General features: G+C 48.8%; 1 protein-coding gene across 3 annotated transcripts in view; it reads right to left on the bottom strand.

Annotated features, from left to right (window-relative positions):
* exoc6b (exocyst complex component 6B) overlaps positions 1 to 23,116 on the bottom strand; it is an 800,313-nt gene that overhangs the window by 668,201 nt on the left and 108,996 nt on the right. For all 3 annotated transcript variants that reach the window (XM_072497736.1, XM_072497737.1, XM_072497738.1), the window contains exons 2-5: positions 20,556 to 20,721; positions 20,115 to 20,162; positions 18,846 to 18,936; positions 1,454 to 1,499 (exon numbers count right to left, since the gene is read on the bottom strand). In XM_072497736.1, coding sequence (XP_072353837.1) covers positions 1,454 to 1,499; positions 18,846 to 18,936; positions 20,115 to 20,162; positions 20,556 to 20,721 — 351 coding nt within the window. The remainder of the gene's footprint in view (positions 1 to 1,453; positions 1,500 to 18,845; positions 18,937 to 20,114; positions 20,163 to 20,555; positions 20,722 to 23,116) is intronic.

Here is a 23,116-nt window from a genome sequence, read left to right as displayed (position 1 = left end):
CTTCTGCACTGTAAATTCAATGATAATCTATGCTTAATCTAGGACAAAGGTTCGGCACAACATCGTGGGCCGAAGGGCCTGTTCTGTGCTGTATATTTCTATGTTCTATATTCTATAATACTCAGCGGGTCACCTCAAAGATCATCTCGACCTGAAATTATGTTTCTCTTCAGTGATGCAGCCTGATCTGATTATTTCCAGCTGTTTTTGTTTATATTTCCAGATTTCCAGCATCTTCAGTATTTTGCTTCTGTACTGAGGCTAACTGAGCAGCTCTTGCAGAGAGCTGAAATGGGTACAATGGGCCGAATGGTCATCTCCTGTACTGCAACCCATCCTACGATTCTAGGACGTGTCACACCTCCGGACTCCCCAAAGCCTCTCCCACCACTGAGAAGGGGCAAGTCCGGAGTGTGATGGAATACGTTCCACTTGCCTGGCGAAGGTGGCTAAAAACACAGGAAGCTTGACACCATCCCAGATGGGCATCCCAGTTCGATGTGCACTGCATCCACCAGCTTAAACTACCTCCACCACCATGGCCACAGTGTGCACCATCTACAGCAACTATCCAAAGCTTCTTTGGTCGAACCTCCCAAACCCGTGACCTCCACCCACCAGGAATGAGAAGGACACCAGATGCCTGGAAACGACTTCACCTCCAAGTTGCCCTCCAGGCAACACAATGTCCCAACCTGGACATATATCATCATTTCTCAATTGTCGCTGGGACAAACTCCTGGAACACCAACAGAATTGTGAGAGTGCCTACAGCACATGGAATGGCTCAAGGAGGTGGCACGCCAACACCTTTTGAACTACTGGCAACCAGGGAGAGGCAATAAAATGTTGGACCTGCCAGCAACCGCACATCTGGAGAATAATGAACAAGAAACCTCCCACCGTTGCCTGTTAATTACAAATCACAAAGCTTTAGCTACAGTGCTTTTTGTGTTTGGAAATCACTATAATTTCCCTCATTAAATTAATTTGTTTTGAACCACTGCACCACCAGCCAGCCGCACAACGAGGAGTTTTGCCTGGATGAGATAGATACTATTTTTATACCCTTTTAGAAATAGAAAATCGGAAGATAAATCAATGGGCTAAATGACTCAAAATAATTTGGTCAGACTACTTTTCTTCACTGAACTTGCCTTCACAGCTCCTCCGTCACATACCCAACTTCACTCAATGGTTAGTTTTCCTGGGAACTCAACAAGCCCGGCCACATATCTTCAATGAAAGGTTGCCGCTTCCAGCCTCTTGGATGCATTCTCCATTTCTACCCCGCCCACATTTATGTTTAACATGACCCCGACAGCCACATTACTGTGCAAATAAACTTTGGGAGTGCTTAACAGGAGTGGAGGTGAAGCTGAACAACAGGACCCCCCATCCCAACAGTCCGCGAGCACAAACACAGAAAATCAAAGCCAAAGGTGCAATTTACCTTTTAGTCTTCAGCTGCTCCCGTAACTTACTGTACATCTCGAGTACTAAACAGAGAGAGAGAGAGAGAGAGAGAGGTGTGTCAGACACCGGAACAGCCACTTTGCAATGTAGTCATTTTTGTTACAAGGGATGCCATTTTCCTTCAATGCTTTGTTTCCATAAATGGTTTTAATAATACATTTTTATTTTCTTGAACAGTACTAACTTTTATTTACACACGTGATTTATTTTTCTGGTCAGCAGCAGCACATCTCAATCGCCCGACCCAAGGATTGAAAGCCAAGTGAGCCAGGAATCTGGACACAGACTTTGTTCTTTCCAACCTGCAGGTTCTCTGGGTTTAAAGAAGTGCCATATTTCCCAGACACACCACCCTCCCGCCCAGCGTGTCCACTGGTATTGCTGAAGACACTCCAGTGCAGAGCATTCATAGTTTCCTGCTGTTTCGTGAGCTTGAACCGCCCGACAGGTGAGACAGAGTGTTGGCTTGCGGAGTTAACGGGAATGAATCCAAGATCCCGGTCAAGGTCGGTCTCTCCGGGTCGTATCAAGGAGTCCGGCTCACTGGCCAGTTGCCAAAGCGACAGGACAGCTTGGGAATCAGATCATCCAATCTGCTGCCGACTGACAGCTCAGCCCCAATTCCCCATCCCTAACATCCCATTCTGGAGACGACTCTATTCCAAAGTAACGCGCCTTACCTCCTGCCCAACGACGATTCATTTGCCAACAAGTGACCTTTCGCAGCTATATAATCTCTCGAAACACAACTCGTACAAAAAAAACTAGGGGGTTCAGTAAACTCAATCTGGAACTAGTTGTGTATCAGAGATCAAGGCTATAAACAGTTAGAACTAAATAATTATGACTTCCGGTGGCAGCCATGAGTGAGCACATTCGGTGGCTCCTGCCCGAGGTTGGATTCTTTGGTCCTTTTCACCCGTTTTGCGGAGTGTTTACGTAGGATCATCGAGAACTGGTGATTCTCCTTCGGTAGGGAATGTCTAAGACCTGCCAAATGAGGAGTGCAACAAACAAATGGCAAGAGTCAGACCTGGACTGCTCTCGAGGTGCAACATAAGAAAAGATGGCAGAGTGATCGATGTTGCACCTCGAGAGCAGTCCAGGTCTGACTCTAGCCATACAATGGTCAACCGAGCAACGAGGGGAGTTTTCGACGGCTGAATTCCAGCAGCAGAGGAGGGCCTCAGAAGACGTAGCTACGGTGGCAGAGCTGATTCGGGCTGCCCAAGAGCGAGTGGAGCAGGGGCTGGAGGCGCAGAATGCGTTGCTCCAGAAGGTGGAGGAGTCGGTGGCCAGCGACGAGGATCGGTAGGCCCCATTGGAGGCAGAAATGCTGTGATGGCGGGGGGCCAGAAGAAGTTGAGGGAGATGGTGGACGACCCGGAGAAGCGGTCGTGGAGGCAAAATCTCAGGATCGTGGGGCTCCCTGATGGGATTGAGGGAACGCAGGCCACAAATTATGTGGTGGGGTGTTTGCAAAGACGGGGTCTTTGACTGACCACCTAAAGTGGATCAGGTTCACTGGTTGCCGAAAGCGGGAGCATTGCAGAGGGCGATCGTAACGTGGATACCTCGCCTCCTGGATAAGGAGAAGGTCCTACAGTGGGTAAAGGAGACGAGGGAGTACACCTGGAAAGAGCATGTTGTTTGCATCTATCAGGACTTGGGAGCAGAACTGACCAAGCGGCCAGCCAGGTTCAACAGTCAAGGCGGCCCAATTCAGGAATAACGTGCGGTTCGGAGTGCTATATTCTGCTCGTTTGTGGGTCACGCATGAGGGACAAGAACACTACTTTGATACGCCAGAGGAGGCGACAAAGTTCCGACGAGACCATGGACTTTGGGACTTTTGAGAACATTGGAATTTAGTGGATTCACCTATGAAATGGACTGGAGTGCTGGAGGGAGGGGAACTGTTTATAATTGTGCCAGGTTATGATGTTTGGTTTTTATTATATTACCTACTGAGTTTAATTATTTATCTGCGTTATGGCAGAATTGCTGCATCTTCTTATCCTCCCAGCATTGGGAGCCATGTTGGATGCATATTAAAATGTGGGGTGTTTGGTGGCCAGCACGGGGAGGGAGGGGGGGGGGGGGGGGGGGGGGGGGGGGTTGGGCAGAGGGAGCGGACAAATGTTTTTGGAGGGAAGAAGCTGCTGCCTCGGGTGGGAGCCATCCTGCAAGTAAGCTAGTTAACGGAAGTGGAGCAGATGTAGAGGGAGAGGGGGGTGTCTGGGTTGGGATGGATTTCTTGGTTTGTGATGGCAGGGATGTTGGGATGTTTGCATTGGGGAAAGGGCAGGAGGAGGAGGAATGGGCTGATGACGTGGATGGTGTTGGTTTGGCTCAGTTGGTTAAGGGGGAATGGCAGATGCCATCTTGAGGAGGACTGGGAGGTGAGAGGGACGTGGGCCTGGAGGAGTCCAGTAAACAGTGGACATGGCTGATCGGGGAAGGAGCGGGGCCTGGAGCCCACCAACCAGGCTGATCATTTGGAACGTTAGGGTACTAAATGGGCTGATCAAGAGGTCCCGCGTCTTTGCATTTAAAGAGTTTGAAGGCAGCTGTGTGTTCATGCAAGAGACATATCTAAAGGTTGCGGATCAGACGAGGTTGAGGAAAGATTGGGTGGGGCAGGTGTCTTTTCAGGGTTGGATGTGAAGACGAGAGTGGCAGCGGTGCTGGTTAGTAAGAGGGTGGCTTTGTCAGCTGGTAATATTGTGGCAGATCCTGGGAGCAGGTATGTGATGGTAAGTGGGAGGTTTGAGGATCTGCCCATGGTGGTGGTGAATATCTATGCCCCCAATTGGAACGATGCAGAATTTATGTATAAGCTGTTGGTGAAGGTCTCAGGCCTGGACACACACTGGTTGGTTATTTAGAATTGGTGGTGGTGGTGATGGTTGTGGTGGGGGGGGGCCTGGCGGTTTGAGAGGCCAGGGCGAAGGAATTCACGCCTTTTCGCATGTTCACCCGGTGTATTCCCAGATCAATTATATTGTTCTGGAAAAGACGCCACTGGCGGGGGTGGTTGAGATGGAGTATTCAGCCATCGAGGCGTCAGACCACAAGCTACATCTGGTGGACCTGCATGTGGAAAGATGGGGTTCCTAGCGGCCACAGTGGAGGCTAGGTGTGGGGGTACTGGCCGATAAGGAGAGCTACGAAAAGATAGGGGTGGCCAGACGAGATATGTGGAGCTTAACAGGACGGGCGAGGTTTTTGCTTCCGTATTGTGGTAGGCATTGAAGGCGGTGGTCAGGGGAGAGTTTATCCTGAGCCGGGCACATAGGGAGAAGGTGGAGCGGTTGGAAAGGCATAGATTAATGGAGGCCATTCTGCAGGTGGATCGGAGATACTTGGCGGCCCCTGAGGAGGCACTGCTAAAGGAGAGGGAGCAGCTCCGGATGGAGTTCGAGCTCATGTCTACTGCAAAGGTGATGTATGAATATGGGGGAAAGGCCAGCATGATGCTGACGCATCAGTTAAGGTGTCAGGCGACGGTGAGCAAGATTGGTTGGATGAAAGATTTGGGGAGGTAAGGTGGTCACTGAGGCGAAGGAGGTAAGTGGGCGGAACGGTGGCACAGTGGGTAGCACTGTTGCTTCACAGCTCCAGGGTCCCAGGTTTGATTCCCGGCTTGGATCACTGTCTGTGTGGAGTCTGCATGTTCTCCCTGTGTTTGTGTGGGTTTCCTCCGGGAGCTCCGGTTTCCTCCAACAGGTCCCGAAAGACATGCTGTTAGGTGAATTGGACATTCTGAATTCTCCCTCTGTGTACCCGAACAGGCGCCGGAATGTGGCGACTAGGGGCTTTTCACAGTAGCTTCATTGCAGTGTTGTGAGCCTACTTGTGACAATAAAGATTATTATATTATTATGGGGTTTTTAATGTCTTATACCACAGACTGTACAGGTCGTGGGATGAAGTCAGGAGGTGGTTTTTGAATGGACTGGATTTCCCGGTAGTCTTGGAAGGGAAGGTGCAGGGGTTGGGTGCCCGAACGTGCTGGGGGAATTAATGGGATACATGGGGAAGGCCCCGAGTTCAATGTGGAGTTTTATAATAGGTTTGGGATAGCACTGGGACTGCGGCGCCGAGGACCCGGGTTCGAATCCTGGCCCTGGGTCACTGTCCGTGTGGAGATGGTGGACTGGCCACACTAAATTGCCCCTTAATTGGGAAAAAAAAAAATTGGGTACTCTAAATCTATTTTTATAAAGTTTTTTAAAAAAATTTTTAAAATAGGTTTGGCATGGAATTGGGACTCCCTACTAATGGAGATGTATAATGTGTCGCTCGGTAAGTGGGAGCTTCCGCCCACACTATCTCAGCTTTCAATTTCACTCATTTTAAAGAAGACTAAGGATCCAGAGGAATGTGGCTCATACCGCCCAATATCACTGGCGAATGCTAAGCGGTTGGCAGAGCTGCTGGCAACGCATATAGAGGATTGGGCGGCGGGAGTGATAGGCAAGGACCAAACAGGGATTGTGAAAGGGTGGCAGTTGTCTGCTGACATTAGAAGGTAGCTGAAAGTGATCACGATGCCCCCCCCCCCCCCCCGGGGCCCAGGAAAGGGAGGGGACGGTGTCTATGGATACGGAGAAAACAGTTGACCGGGTTGAGTGGGCTTATTTGTTTAAGGTGTTGTACGGTTTGTGTTTGGTCAAGGGTTCATAGATTGAGTTAGGTTGTTGGACAAGGCCCCCATGATGAGTGCTTGTACGAACGATGTTAGTTGGGGTATTTTGGTCTGCATCAGGCTACGAGATAGGGGTGTCCGCCATCTCCGTTGCTTTTTGCTTTGCCGATTGAGCTTCTGGCAACGTTCCAAACCCAGTGGAGAGCTTTGAAAGGACCATGAGGATCTTGGTGGAGTTTGGCTCTTTCTCAGGGTATAAGCTCAAGATGGGGAAGAGCGAGGTCAACACACGGGTACAGGGGAAGAGCTGGGAGAAGTTGCCGTTTCGGCTGGTCGGGACGTATTTCCGATACTTGGGGGTACGAGTTGTGCAGAGTTGGGACCAGTTGCAGAGGCTGAATTTGGTAAATCTGGTGGAGGGGGGTGAAAGAAGATTTTAAGAGGTGGGGGATGCTTTGCTGCTGTCGATGGCTGGAAGGGCTTTAAAATGGGGGTGCTGCTGAAGCTTCTGTTTATCTCCCTTAATCTGCCAATCTTTGTGCGTTTAGGGCGTGGGAGCAGGCGGGGATAGAGTGCTTTAGGGACCTGTTTGGGGGCGGGGTTTTTTGGGAGAGCGAGAGGTGGAGTTCCAACTATCGAGGGGGGGTGGATTTCGATATGTGCAAGTTAGACATTTTGTCAGGATGGAGCTGGCTACGTTCCTGAAATTACCATCCCTGGCGCTACAAGATAGGGAGCGAAACGGTGGCATAGTGATTAGCACTGCTGCCTCACATCGGCAGGGTCCTGGGTTCAATTCTGATCTTGGGTGACTGTCTGTGCTGAGTCTGCACGTTCTCCCCGTGTCTGCGTGGGTTTCCTCCGGGTGCTCCAGTTTCCTGCCACAGTCCAAAGATGTGCAGGTTAGGTGGATCGGCCATGATAAAATTGCCTCTTAGTATCCAAAGATATGCAGGATATGTGGGGTTATGGGAATAGGATGGGGTAGTAGGCCTAGGTAGGTGCTCTTCCAGAGGGTCAGTGCAGTCTCGATGAGTCGAATGGCCTCCTTCTGCACTGTAGCAATTCTAAGATAAGATTTTGTCCAAAGACGAGATTGGGGAAGGTAGGATCTCGGACATACATGGGGAGTTGATGAAGAGAGAGAGGTTTTCGGTGGAGGGAATACAACTGAAATGGGAAGAGAAGCTGGGAGGGGAGGGGGGAGGTCGCAGAGGCCGGGCTTCAGAGTGAGGCCCTGTGAAGGGTAAACTCATCCGCTTCATGTGCGAGACTAGGTCATAGAAGGCATCATCCAGTTCTCAGTGGTGTACTTGGCGGTGTCCAGGATGAGCCGGTTCTTTGCAGGAATAGAGGATACATGTGGGTGCTGCACGAGCGGAGCGGCAAATCATGTCCACCTGTTTTGGGCATGCCCGATGTTGGAGTTCTGGGAGTGAAGGTGACTCGAGCCCCTGAGTGGCAATATTTGGAGTTTCGGAAGTACCGGGAGAGCAGGTGGCGAGAGTGGCTGACGTGTTGGCCTTTGCCTCCCTGATAGCCTCCTCGGAGGCAGATACCGTTAAGGTGTCGGGACCGGAGCCGCCTAAAGCAATGGTGAGGCTGAGTGACTTGGCGTAATTTCTGCACCTGGATAGGTTAAGGTTGGCGATTAGAGGTGCAGGTGATGGGTCCTTCTCGAGGTGGAGGTTGTTCTTTCAAGGGTGGTGAAATGTCAGCCGGGGGGGGGGGGGGGGGGGGGGGGGGGGGGGGGGTGTTCTTTTATTATTATAATTAGAAAATGGGGCAGAGGGAGTGGGCTGGGATGGAGAGGGTTGGGTACCTGGAGTATGGTTTGTGAATGATGTTTATTGTGCTGTTTTTCTCTTTTTCTGTACACAATTGGAAATGCCTCAAATAAAAATATTTTTAAAAAGGAACTAAATAATTATCAGGGAATATTTGGACACTAAAATAACAAAGAACAAAGAAATGTACAGCACAGGAACAGGCCCTTCGGCCCTCTAAGCCCGTGCCGACCATGCTGCCCGACTAAACTACAATCTTCTACACTTCCTGGGTCCGTATCCCTCTATTCCCATCCTATTCATGTATTTGTCAAGATGCCCCTTAAATGTCACTATCGTCCCTGCTTCCACCACCTCCTCCGGTAGCGAGTTCCAGGCACCCACTACCCTCTGCTTAAAAAACTTGCCTCGTACATCTACTCTAAACCTTGCCCCTCGCACCTTAAACCTATGCCCCCCAGTAATTGACCCCTCTACCCCGGGGAAAAGCCTCTGACTATCCACTCTGTCTATGCCCCTCATAATTTTGTAGACCTCTATCAGGTCGCCCCTCAACCTCCTTCGTTCCAGTGAGAACAAACCGAGTTTATTCAACCGCTCCTCATAGCTAATGCCCTCCATACCAGGCAACATTCTGATAAATCTCTTCTGCACCCTCTCTAAAGCCTCCACATCCTTCTGGTAGTGTGGCGACCAGAATTGAACATTATACTCCAAGTGTGGCCTAACTAAGGTTCTATACAGCTGCAACATGACTTGCCAATTCTTATACTCAATGCCCCGGCCAATGAAGGCAAGCATGCCGTATGCCTTCTTGACTACCTTCTCCACCTGTGTTGCCCCTTTCAATGACCTGTGGACCTGTACTCCTAGATCTCTTTGACTTTCAATACTCGAGGGTTCTACCATTCACTGTATATTCCCTACCTGCATTAGACCTTCCAAAATGCATTACCTCACATTTGTCCGGATTAAACTCCATCTGCCATCTCTCCGCCCAAGTCTCCAAACAATCTAAACCCTGCTGTATCCTCTGACAGTCCTCATCGCTATCCGCAATTCCACCAACCTTTGTGTCGTCTGCAAACTTACTAATCAGACCAGTTAGATTTTCCTCCAAATCATTTATATATACTACAAACAGCAAAGGTCCCAGCACTGATCCCTGTGGAACACCACTGGTCACAGCCCTCCAATTAGAAAAGCAACCTTCCATTGCTAATCTTTGCCTTCTATGACCTAGCCAGTTCTGTATCCACCTTGCCAGCTCACCCCTATTCCCATGTGACTTCACCTTTTGTACTAGTCTACCATGAGGGACCTTGTCAAAGGCCTTACTGAAGTCCATATAGACAACATCCACTGCCCTACCTGCATCAATCATCTTTGTGACCTCCTCGAAAAACGCTATCAAGTTAGTGAGACACGACCTCCCCTTCACAAAACCATGTTGCCCCTCACTAATACGTCCATTTGCTTCCAAATGGGAGTAGATCCTATCTCAAAGAATTCTTATCAGGCCCTGGGGACTTATCTACCTTAATATTTTTTAAGACACCCAACACCTCGTCTTTTTGGATCTCAATGTGAACCAGGCTATCTACACACCCTTCTCCAGACTCAACATCTACCAATTTCTTCTCTTTGGTGAATGCTGATGCAAAGTATTCATTTAGTACCTCGCCCATTTCCTCTGGCTCCACACATAGATTCCCTTGCCTATCCTTCAGTGGGCCAACCCTTTCCCTGGCTACCCTCTTGCTTTTTATGTACGTGTAAAAAGCCTTGGGATTTTCCTTAACCCTATTTGCCAATGACTTTTCGTGACCCCTTCTAGCCCTCCTGACTCCTTGCTTAAGTTCCTTCCTACTTTCCTTATATTCCACACAGGCTTTGTCTGTTCCCAGCCTTTTAGCCCTGACAAATGCCTCCTTTTTCTTTTGACGAGGCCTACAATATCTCTCGTTATCCAAGGTTCCCGAAAATTGCCGTATTTATCCTTCTTCCTCACAGGAACATGCCGGTCCTGAACTCCTTTCAACTGACACTTGAAAGCCTCCCACATGTCAGATGTTGATTTGCCCTCAAACATCAGCCCCCAGTCTATGTTCTTCAGTTCCCGCCTAATATTGTTGTAATTAGCCTTCCCCAATTTAGCACATTCATCCTAGGACCACTCTTATCCTTGTCCACCAGCACTTTAAAACTTACTGAATTGTGGTCACTGTTCCCGAAATGCTCCCCTACTGAAACATCTACCACCTGGCCGGGCTCATTCCCCAATACCAGGTCCAGTACCGCCCCTTCCCAAGTTGGACTGTCCACATATTGTTTTAAGAAGCCCTCCTGGATGCTCCTTACAAACTCTGCCCCATCTAAGCCCTTGGCACTAAGTGAGTCCCAGTCAATATTGGGGAAGTTGAAGTCTGCCATCACCACAACCCTGTTGTTTTTATTCTTTTCCAAAATCTATCTACCTATCTGCTCCTCTATCTCCCGCTGGCTGTTGGGAGGCCTGTAGTAAACCTCCAACATTGTGGCTGCACCCTTCTTATTCCTGATCTCTACCCATATAGCCTCACTGCCCTCGGAGGTGTCCTCCCGCAGTACAGCTGTGATATTCTCCCTAACCAGTAGCGCAACTCCGCCACCCCTTTTACATCCCCCTCTATCCCACTTGAAACATCTAAATCCTGAAACGTTTAGCTGCCAATCCTGCCCTTCCCTCAACCAGGTCTCTGTAATGGCAACAACATCATAGTTCCAAGTACTAATCCAAGCTCTAAGTTCATCTGCCTTACCCGTAATACTTCTTGCATTAAAACATATGCACTTCAGGCCACCAGACCTGCTGTGTTCAGCAACTTCTCCCTGTCTGCTCTGCCTCAGAGCCCCACTGTCCCTATTCCCTAGTTCTCCCTCAATGCTCTCACCTTCTGACCTATTGCTCCCGTGCCCACCCCCCTGCCATACTAGTTTAAACCCTCCCGTGTGACACTAGCAAACCTCGCGGCCAGGATATTTATGCCTCTCCAGTTTAGATGCAACCCGTCCTTCTTAGGTCACACCTGCCCCGGAAGAGCTCCCAGTGGTCCAGATAACGGAAACCCTCCCTCCTACACCAGCTGTTTAGCCACGTGTTTAGCTGCTCTATCTTCCTATTTCTAGCCTCACTGGCACGTGGCACAGGGAGTAATCCCGAGATTACAACCCTAGAGGTCCTGTCTTTTACCTTTCTGCCTAGCTCCCTGAACTCCTATAAATAAATGCATGTCAGCTACAAAATCGTCTGCTCACATGACTTTGATTCCAAACATAATTACAACAAGCCAAACAAAGACTTGCGAAAGAGAACTTGTACTGTTTTGGCCTTCAACCTCTGTGTCTTGTTGACCTAGCTGGTAGCACTTTGGTCTCTGTGTAAGTTAAGTCCCTCAGCGCAGGGTAAGCACATTCAGGGGTACCACATTCCTGATCGGGACATCAAGCTAAGGTATGGTCTCTGCAGATGGTTGTTAAAGTCGTGGCACTATTCATAAAAAAGCAAGGAGTTGGACTCCTACACCCACTGTTGATGGAACATCTCCGGCCTTGAATAGCCACCCCTATACCTACAGCGCCGCACTACAAAGCAATTGCCTGAAGTGCTTCAAGATGCTGTTCCATTAGTGGGAGAGTAATCACAATTCCGCTTTACCAACTACATTTCTGTTGCAAGAGTTTTCACAGCAAATGAGAGGCTGGTAACCGGAGGTGGATGTGGTCCATTTATTTCACGCTGGCAGGCATTACACAGCAGCTAGTTCTTAAGTAGCTTGGAAACAGAAAACTGCAGTCATTTCCTCCGGCAAAGTACGTGGTCGGACCTCACCCTTCGTATCCTTCAAAAGACGGTTCTGCTAAACTCTTCAGCGCTCACTTGCAATCATCCAGGAAATTCTACTGACAGAGCTGCAGAAGCCTCGGTGCTCCTGTCAACACATGTGAACAAATCATGCTGAAACTTTGACTTTCATCCCAATTCTTAAGGTTACTTTGACTTGATTTCCCTTCCAGTCTCCAATCATCCTGACTCTGCTGTAAGGTGGTGTGTGACCGAGACTTCACAGCCAAGCTTTAGCGGTGGATTTGTGTTGACCTCTCAGAACTCAAGTCAGGTTTGCAGCTGGGTCCCGGTCACCAGTCTCCGCTGGTTTGGAGGGAACAGAATGGGCATTTCTACAGCTTCTCTCAAAGCCTCAGCAGATCACAAAGCACTGTGCCGCCAATGATGAACTTCTGAAGTGCAGTCGCTGTTATAATTTGGGATATGCAGCAGGCAATTTGCACACAGAAAATCCCACAAACAGCAATAAGACAATGAACAGAAAGGGCGGCATGTGGCGCAGTGGTTAGCACTGGGACTACAGTGCCGAGGACCCGGGTTCGAATCCCGGCTCTGGGTCACTGTCCGTGTGGAGTTTGCACGTTCTCCCCGTGTCTGCGTGGGTTTCACCCCCACAACCCAAAGATGTGCAGGGTCGGCGGATGGGCCACGCTAAATTGCCCCTTAATTGGAAAAAATAAATAATTGGGTACTCTAAATTTATTTTTAAAAAAGATAACGAACAGATAATCTGTCTTAATAGTGTTAGTAACATGAAAACGCCCCCGGTCCACTTCGAAAAGTCCCATCTGTTGTGCACACCTGAAGGTGCCAGTTCATGCCTCATCTGAAAGACTGCACCTCCGACAGTGCAGCACCAGCTCAGCACTGCACCGTTTTAATCCTGATAGAAGTTGCTGAAAGAAGAAATCAGAGCCAATTTTTACTTGGTGCATTGCCGCCTTCAGCATTTCAGTCAGCAGTTTGCCGAGAATAGGGTCAAAGGAGTTGGGGGCGCGTCGCACGGACAAGCTCAGCTTGCAGAGAAGAAACCAGGATTATCTTGAATCCCTGGCTCAGTTGTAGCAGATGGAAGGAGGATCCGACTGTTTTAACTCGTGCATCCAGACGTGGCTACGGATGGCTAAAGCAGTTGTCCACCAGTTCCTTTCAAGTCTTGGGACTTGGGGAGCAGAAATGAGAGCTGTACCGGGGGACCAGCTAGGGTGAAAGCAATGGTTGTACTGGGGACTAAGGCCGAGGTGAAGGTGCAGTTCAGCAAACCAGCACTCTAATTTCTCACTTAGCACCCCAGTTGCGATCTTGTGCTGAAAATCGTTCTTTTAAATTTTTCCATAAGAATTAATGAATAATTGGAGTGAGATTCCACAGCAAGGGGCTGTTTAGCACACTGGGCTAAATCGCTGGCTTTGAAAGCAGACCACGGCAGGCCAGCAGCAAGGTTCAATTCCCGTACCAGCCTCCCCGAACAGGCGCCGGAATGTGGCGACTAGGGGCTTTTCACAGTAACTTCATTTGAAGCCTACTTGTGACAATAAGCGATTTTCATTTTCAAGTTTCGCCAGTGATCCGCAGCCGGATGCTCGCCCGGGCTGCAGCCGGACGCTGACTGCATCACTAAATATAAAAGAAATACAATGCAGTATCCAATAAAAAAATACATCTCACCGTACAGGTAACCTGTACAGTGCTTTTAGATTGACCAGGCTCCGTCTGGTGGCAGACATTGGGCGGTGCAGTTATCAGCCGAATCCCCAGAACTACACTTGTACCTACCAAATTGTACCATTAGATGGAGCCCAGGACTTGAGGGGGAATTCAGCGCTGGTGAAGACAGAAGAATAGCACGTAATTGACTCTTTCACCCTGGAAAAAAGTTTCTGACTAGCCACTCTGTCTATGTCTATGGTTTAGAGTAGATGTACGAGGCAAGTTTTTTACGCAGAGGGTAGTGGGTGCCTGGACCTCGCTACCGGAGGAGGTGGTGGAAGCAGGGACGATAGTGACATTTAAGGGGCATCTTGACAAATACATGAATAGGATGGGAATAGAGGGATACGGACCCAGGAAGTGTAGAAGATTGTAGTTTAGTCGGGCAGCATGGTCGGCACGGGCTTGGAGGGCCGAAGGGCCTGTTCCTATGCTGTACATTTCTTTGTTCTTTGTTCTTTTGTCCCTCATCACTGAATTGTTGTGTCACTCTATGCCAGGTGCCAGTAAGGGAAAGGAAGAGGTCATCAACCCAGACCAGGCCACAGCTTCATGTCTAACCCCACCTCTGGGGTGACATCCGAGAGGATGTTCTTCTTTTCACAGAGGGTAGTGGGTGCCTGGAACTCGCTGCCGCAGGGGGTAGAGGAAGCAGGTACAATACTGACCTTTAAGGGGTATCTTGACAAACACATCAATAGGATGGGAATAGAGGATACGGACCCCGGATGAGTAGAAGGTTTTAGTTCATACGGGCCACATGGTCGGTGCAGGCTTGGAGGGCCTTTCCTGTGCTGTCTTTGTTCTTTGACCTGTCCCAATACTTCTTCACATGACTTGATATTTTGTCATAACATTTCCGTGACACGTCTTGGGTTCTTCTTTGTTGCAGGTGCTTTATAAATACACAGTGTTGCTAGAATAACTATTGACCATTGCCTCTCGTTACTCAAGCACTCACAATTTCTTCCTCAGGACAGCGTGGTAGCATTGTGGATAGCACAATTGCTTCACAGCTCCAGGGTCCCAGGTTCGATTCCAGCTTGGGTCACTGTCTGTGCGGAGTATGCACATCCTCCCCGTGTCTACGTGGGTTTCCTCCGGGTGCTCCAGTTTCCTCCCACAGTCCAAAGATGTGCAGGTTAGCTGAGGTTACAGGGATTGGGAGGGGAAGTTGGTCTAGGTAGGGTGTTCATTCAGAGGGTCGGTGCAGACACAATGGGCTGAATGGCCTCCTTTTGCACTGTAGGGATTCTATGATAGCCTCATGATGGTGAAATCAAGACTCATTGCAACTATTCTAAATTGATTCCACTCCAGGTTCTATGCATTGGGAAACTTCTCGCCTTCCCCTACTATCCAGGTAAAGTCACCATAGTCCCAGATGACCACAGGCGGCCTATCTCTTTGAGAGGGAAGAGCTAACTGGTGGTGGTTTAATCTGAGGATCACCGCACCTCAGGTGAGAAGGCGGGGCCTTCACGAATAACCTCTGCCGGTACGGGATTTGAACCCATGCTGCTGGCTTCACTCTGCATCACAAACCAGCTGTCCAGCCAACTGAGCTGAACCGGCCCCATGACCATCCAGTACCCTGTCAAACACTAATCTGCATCATTTATCAATGACTTCCCAATTTAATCCCTTTCCTTTTCAGATGTTGCAGGTCGCCTGCATGAGGCACTTCCCCTAGGTTCAAGTTTGGGCAGCACGGTAACATTGTGGATAGCACAATTGCTTCACAGCTCCAGGGTCCCAGGTTCGATTCCGCTTGGGTCACTGTCTGTGCGGAGTCTGCACATCCTCCCCGTGTGTGTGTGGGTTTCCTCCGGGTGCTCCGGTTTCCTCCCACAGTCCAAAGATGTGCAAGTCAGGTGGATTGGCCATGCTAAATTGCACGTAGTGTCCAAAATTGCCCTTAGTGTTGGGTGGAGTTACTGGGTTATGGGGATAGGGTGTGGAGGTGTTGACCTTGGGTAGGGTGCTCTTTACTAGAGCCGGTGCAGACTCGATGGGCCAAATGGCCTCCTTCTGCACTGTAAATTCTATGATAATCTATGAAGATCATAGCATCATAGAAGGTGGTTGTTCGGCCCATCCTCTCTTTTGCTGACTCTCTGAAAGAACAACCCAATCACTCCCACCTCCTTACTCGTGCCCCAAAGCCCTGCAGATATTTTCCATTCTAAGTACGTTTCTAATCCCTCTTGAACGTAAGCAATGAATGGGGCAGCACGGTAGCATTGTGGATAGCACAATTGCTTCACAGCTCCAGGGTCCCAGGTTCGATTCTGGCTTGGGTCACTGTCTGTGCGGAGTCTGCACATCCGCCCCGTGTGTGCGTGGGTTTCCTCCGGTTGCTCCGGTTTCCTCCCACAGTCCAAAGATGTGCAGGTTAGGTGGATTGGCCATGCTAAATTGCGCTTAGCGTCCAAAATTGCCCTTAGCGTCCAAAATTGCCCTTAGTGTCCAAAATTGCCCTTAGTGTTGGGTGGGGTTGCTGGGTTATGGGGATAGGGTGGAGGTGTTGACCTTGGGTAGGGTGCTCTTTCCAAGAGCCGGTGCGGACTCGATGGGTAGCAAGAGGGTAGCCAGGGAAAGGGTTGGCCCACTGAAGGATAGGCAAGGGAATCTATGTGTGGAGCCAGAGGAAATAGGCAAGGTACTAAATGAATACTTTGCATCAGTATTCACCAAAGAGAAGAAATTGGTAGATGTTGAGTCTGGAGAAGGGTGTGTAGATAGCCTGGGTCACATTGAGATCCAAAAAGACGAGGTGTTGGGTGTCTGAAAAAATATTAAGGTAGATAAGTCCCCAGGGCCTGATGGGATCTACCCCAGAATACTGAAGGAGGCTGGAGAGGAAATTGCTGAGGCCTTGACAGAAATCTTTGGATCCTCATTGTCTTCAGGGGATGTCCCGGAGGACTGGAGAATAGCCAATGTTGTTCCTCTGTTTAAGAAGGGTAGCAAGAATAATCCAGGGAGCTCCAGGCCGGTGAGCCTTACTTCAGTGGTAGGGAAATTACTGGAGAGAATTCTTCGAGACAGGATCTACTCCCATTTGGAAGCAAATGGACGTATTAGTGAGAGGCAACATGGTTTTGTGAAGGGGAGGTCGTGTCTCACTAACTTGATAGAGTTTTTCGAGGAAGTCACTAAGATGATGGATGCAGGTAGGGCAGTGGATGTTGTCTATATGGACCTCAGTAAGGCCTTTGACAAGGTCCCTCATGGTAGACTAGTACAAAACGTGAAGTCACACGGGATCGGGGGGAGCTGGCAAGGTGGATACAGAACTGGCTAGGTCATAGAAGGCAGAGAGTAGCAATGGAAGGATGCTTTTCTAATTGGAGGGCTGTGACCAGTGGTGTTCCACAGGGATCAGTGCTGGGACCTTTCTTTGCTCTTTGTAGTATATATAAATGATTTGGAGGAAAATCTAACTGGTCTGATTAGTAAGTTTGCAGACGACACAAAGGTTGGTGGAATTGCGGATAGCGATGAGGACTGTCAGAGGATACAGCAGGATATAGATTGTTTGGAGACTTGGGCGGAGAGATGGCAGATGGAGTTTAATCCGGACAAATGTGAGGTAATGCATTTTGGAAGGTCTAATGCAGGTAGGGAATATACAGTGAATGGTAGAACCCTCAAGAGTATTGAAAGTCAAAGAGATCTAAGAGTACAGGTCCACAGGTCATTGAAAGGGGCAACACAGGTGGAGAAGGTAGTCAAGAAGGCATACGGCATGCTTGCCTTCATTGGCCGGGGCATTGAGTATATGAATTGGCAAGTCATGTTGCAGCTGTATAGAATCTTAGTTAGGCCACACTTGGAGTATAGTGTTCAATTCTGGTCGCCACACTACCAGAAGGATGTGGAGGCTTTCGAGAGGGTGCAGAAGAGATTTACCAGAATGTTGCCTGGTATGGAGGGCATTAGCTATGAGGAGCGGTTGAATAAACTCGGTTTGTTCTCACTGGAACGAAGGAGGTTGAGGGGCGACCTGATAGAGGTATACAAAATTATGAAGGGCATAGACAGAGTGGATAGTCAGAGTCTTTTCCCCAGGGTAGAGGGGTCAATTACTAGGGGGCATAGGTTTAAGGTGAGAGGGGCACGGTTTAGAGAAGATGTACGAGGCCAGTTTTTTACGCAGAGCGTAGTGGGTGCCTGGAACTCGCTACCGGAGGAGGTGGTGGAAGCAGGGACGATAGTGACATTTAAGGGGCATCTTGACAAATACATGAATAGGATGGGAATAGAGGGATACGGACCTAGGAAGTGTAGAAGATTGTAGTTTAGTCGGGCAGCATGGTCGGCACGGGCTTGGAGGGCCGAAGGGCCTGTTCCTGTGCTGTACATTTCTTTGTTCTTTGATGGGCCGAATGGCCTCCTTCTGCACTGTAAATTCTATGATAATCTATGATAATCAGCTTCCACGTCCTTTCTGCAGGGCATTCCAGGCTGTAACTTGCTCAGTAAAAAATTCCCATCATCTCCTCTCTGGCAACTTTTTGTGAACAGCCTTCAATATAATATTTCTAATAATAATAATCTTTTATTGTCACAAGTACAAAGTTGCTGCAAAAAGCCCCCAATCGCCACATTCCGGCGCCTGTTCGGGTGCACAGCGGAAGAATTCAGAATTCTCAGCTGGTACGGGAATTGAACCTGCGATGCTGGCCTTGTTCTGCATCACAAACCAGCTGTCTAGCCCACTGAGCTAAACCAGCTCTCTCAGCCCTTTCTTTCAGTTTTATGCTGTCCTTAACCTCTTCAGTTGTCCAGGGCTGTTTTTTTTTGTGTGAAGCAGAGCCTTTTCCTCTTCTCAGGGGATACTTGCTCTGTATCTCGTTAAATGTTTCTTTAAATATTTTCCAATGATCTTCAGTTGTTTGATCCATTCACAGTTCTTCCCAGCTTACCGTAGCTTACCGTAGACAGTCTTGGTCTCATCGCGTTAAACGTCAGCCACTGTCCCCTTATTGCATCTCGAACATATTGCTGCAGGAAACTATCCAGGACACATTCCAGAAACTCACTACCTTTCTGACAGGTCCTTGTTTGTCTCCCCCAATCTATGTATAAGTTCAAACCCCCCCCCCCCAATTAATGCTGCCTTGGTTACACACTTATTTCTGCCTTTATCCACTCTAGCACCTCAGAACTGCTACCAGAGGGTCAACACAAAACACTCATTACAATTTTAGATCCTGTTTTGTTCTTCAGTTCCACCAGTTCAGAACAATTCCACTGACTCAAGACGTAACAATTAGCACCAAACCCATTATCTCCAGCAGAAATCGCGCTTCCGATATCTGCATCGTACCTGGCAAGCAAAGCGTCAGCTGGTCCACGGTGGCTGCGATGTTCCTTTGTTGTGAGCGGCATTTCCTCAGCTCCTCCATTTCGGTAAGTAACTGTATCAGACGGTGAAGAGAGACAATTTAAGACTACATTTTCACAAACTGGTTAGTCGGTTTTGACAGGTTCACCAAACAAGCAGTCAGTTCATTCTTAATCTCACTGATTCTCACCCTCGGGACTCATCGAATCCTTTTGGCTCGAACTCTTATCTGAGTGACCACCATCTCCATGTGCACAACTTCCGACAAGTGAATGGAGGAGACAACAAAACCGAGCTCCTCTGTCCCAGTTCGACGTACATTTTGTCAGGTGCCATGGCAATAACAGGGCTGGCTGATATTAAGAATAATAATCTTTATTATTGTCACATTAACTCTGCAATGAAGTTACTGTGGAAAGCCCCTAGTTGCCACATTCCAGCGCATGGTCGGTTCCACAGAGGGAGAATTCTGAATGTCCAGTTCACCCAACAAGCACGTCTTTCGGGACTTGTGGGAGGAAACCGGAGCAAACCCAAGCAGACACGGGGGGGGGGAACGTGCAGACTCAGCACAGACAGTGACCCAAGCCGGGAATCGAACCTGGGACACTGGCTCTGTGAAGCAACGGTGCTAACCACTGTGCTGCCCGCAAACACCCAAAAGCCACTGCTGGCTCAGCTCGAGTCCAGCAGAATCTACACCAACCATCGCTCGGTCAGCACTGGTCAACATGACTCACCGAGCCACTCACGCGCAATTGGATCTTCTCTTGGGACTGCATATGGGTACAATAAAAGAAATGGGGCAACTAATGTAAACTGGCAGCTCAGCACCCGGCAGCTGGTTCATGATTTTTAAAATCATTTACAGTAGCAAAAAAAATAAAAATAAAAAATAGTAGGTTTATGCAGACTGAACTGCCACTTATATCGCAGCTTTAACGATGTTAGGGTACCCCTCCGTGTTTCACAGACTATGAAGTAATTTGGAAGTACAGTCCACTGTCTTAAGGTGGGTAACAGCATCATAATAATATAATAATAGTTTATCGTCACAAGTAGGCTTCAACGAAGTTACTGTGGAAAAACCCCTAGTTGCCACATTCCGGCGCCTGTTCGGGGAGGCTGGTACGGGAATCGAACCCGCGCTGCTGGCCTTGATCTGCCTCACAAGCCAGCTGTTTAGCCCACTGTGCTAAACCAGTCCCTGGGAATGCATGGTAAGAGATAAGACAATGGAAAAGTACCCACCTCCTTTCCCGACTCCTGCAACTGGTTATTGGTATCTGTCACCTGAATCTGAAATGGAGAAAATAAAACATTTCCTTCAGGTAAACTCAAACAATTAGTCATTTAAAAGTAATCAGTGCGAAATAGTGAGAGTCATCGCAGTGAATACACCTTTCATGCAGCGACTTGGCTTGGGTACATTATGTAAGTAGAGTTGAGATATTTTAAATGTCTGTTCGCACCCTATCACAACCTCTCTCTATTTCCTTCGCCCTCTGGTGCGCATCATTGTGGCAGCCAGTTCGACACCCTGACCACTCTCTGTGACTGGGAAAGAGCAGGATCGGCCTCACACACCTCGGTCCCACCAACATGGGAGTCTCAGAGGGCTCCTGGTATCTGCAGTAACTGTTTCAGCATGGCAACGCTCTGACAAGGCGAGACAGGGAGCGTGCAACATACCTTCAGCTTCTGTGCTTCTCCCCGCACCTTCAGCAGCTCCGTGATAGAGTCGACAAATCCCTGGAAATGAAAGTTGCACATTTTTTCAATCTCCCGGTCATGGTTCCTGATCCGAGCCTCCAGCTTCTCCATGAACCGCCAGTGTTCCTCTCCATCGTACACCGACCTGAAACGGTACAATTTAGCTGCATTTTAACGCTGACAACATTTAGGCTCATCTAATTCTGGTCCCTCGCACTTCCCAGTTTTTAAGTGCTTCGTCTTTACTGACAGGGCCGTCAGCTGCCTTGACCCTTCACACCCCTAACCTCCCGACCTTTCGACCTTCAAGGCACTTCTTAGAACTGACCTCTTTGAGCACCTGGTCAAATCTCTCCTTGTGTGGCTCAGAGTTAAAACTTTGTTTGATCCCCGTGTCTTCATGGGTCTCACCCCCACAACCCAAAAGATGTATCTGCTGGGTGAATTGGCCATGCTAAATTGCCCCTTAATTGGGGAAAAAAAAGAATTGGGTACTCTAAATTTATTTTTCAAAACTCAGCTTGACAAAGTTGGACAAAGGGCAGCACGGTGGTTAGCACTGCTGCCGCACAGCGCTAGATACCCGGGTTCAATCCCGGCGTTGAGTGGCTGTCTGTGTGGAGTTTGCACTTTCTCCCCGTGTCTGCGTGGGTTCCCACAAAGTTGTGCAGGTTATGTGGATTGGCCATGCTAAATTGCCGCTTAGTGCCCAGGTATTTGCAGGTTAGGTTACAGGGTAAGGTGTATAGGGCAGAGTGGATCGGTGCAGATTCGATGGGCTGAATGGCCTCCTTCTGCACTGTAGGGAATCTATGATTCTAAGAATGTTCCTGTGAAGGGTCGAGGGGCCTCAGACTGGGTCTCTACAATAGTTACCCAGACGTTAGAAGTGTCTTTATCGTAACTGTTTCCTGGGTAACTATTGGTATAACCCAGTCGGAACCATCCGATGTTTGTGATTTAAATCACATTTTCAGATAGTTTCCAATGCAGGGCAATTGCACAGGGGAATTTGGAAGTCCTGGGAAATCCTTACCTGGGAAGCTTCAAAGAGGATTGCACCTGAATGCACCCAAGGAGCAGCGCTCCGAAAGCTAGCGATTTGAAACAAACCTGCTGGACTTTAACCTGGTGTTGTAAGACTTCTTACTATCAAATTCCACCAGCAGCCATGATGGGATTTGAACACTTGCCACCCCCAACCGCCTCGGGAAATTATCCTGGGCCTCTGGATTACTCGTCCGCTGACACTCCCAAAAGAGTATCCGCGGAAAATTAGTTTGCAGGGTTAAGATGCTGGGAATGGACAGACAAATGGCCTCCTCCTGTGCTGCATGATTCTGTGATACCTCTTGTCTAAAGATGGTTCTAACCTCTCTCCTGGTTAGAATTTTTAATTGATCGCAGTTCACCACCAAAGGAAATTGTCTTTTCCTCCTCTTCATAATTCTTTTAATAAAAGAATCTCTTCGCCTCCCCTGCTCGAGCAGAGTTAGTTCTCTTGATCACACGCGGGGTCACAACACACCATGCTGCTGCCACACACTGACCACCAACTGAGCCATGTGGGGATCTGCCAGTGAATGGGTTGACCACTTATGGGAGCTGGCAGATGAACAGGAGGGCAGCAGAATTACAGCCAAATATAGATCACCCTGCAGCAGAGGAGCATCACTGTGCAATGATGGGGAAGCTCTGGGCTGACTTTCACTCAACCAAACCCAGAGGGTACCTGGTCCAATAGAGACAGCTGGAAAGGAACCTTTTTAAAAAATAATCTAATGTCACAAGTAGGCTTACACTAACACTGTCATGAAGTTACTGTGAAAATCCCCTAGTTGCCACATTCCAGCGCCTGTTCGGGTACACAGAGGGAGAATTCAGAACGTCCAAATTACCTAACAGCACGTCCTTTGGGGCTTGTGGGAGGGAACCGGAGTGCCCGGAGGAAACCCACGCAGGCACAGGGAGAACGTGCAGACTCAGCGCAGACAGTGACTCAAGCTGGGAATCGAACCTGGGACCCTGGAGCTGTGAAGCAACAGTGCTAACCACTGTGCTACCGTGCTGAACCTGGGCCTTTCTGCCCTCAATGGTGACGAATAAACAGAGAAAAGTTTGCATTTATGAATTGTCTCGGGAAGCATATCGAACTAGACCATATGAAATAGGAACGGGGGTAGGCCATTTGGCCCCTCGAGCTTGCTTCCCCATTCAATAGAATCATGGCTGATCTGGCATTCCTCATCTCCACTTTCCTGCCTTTTCCCCCGTAACCTTTAAATCTCTTACTGATCAAGAATCTATCGATCTCAGCCTTCAATATACACAAGGATTCTGCCCCCACAGCTCTCTGTGGTAAGGTTCCAAAGACTTTCAGCCCTCTGAGAGAAGAAATTCCTCCTCATCTCCTCATAGTTAGGCCACACTTGGAGTATAGTGTTCAATTCTGGTCGCCACACTACCAGAAGGATGTGGAGGCTTTAGAGAGGGTGCAGAAGAGATTTACCAGGATGTTGCCTGGTATGAGGGTATTAGCT

The sequence above is a fragment of the Scyliorhinus torazame genome, chromosome 3 (genome assembly GCF_047496885.1).
Source record: "Scyliorhinus torazame isolate Kashiwa2021f chromosome 3, sScyTor2.1, whole genome shotgun sequence".
In the NCBI taxonomy this organism is placed as follows: Eukaryota; Metazoa; Chordata; class Chondrichthyes; order Carcharhiniformes; family Scyliorhinidae; genus Scyliorhinus; species Scyliorhinus torazame.
The sequence above is the reverse complement of the archived record's forward strand: the minus strand, read 5'-3'. Positions and strand labels throughout refer to the sequence as shown.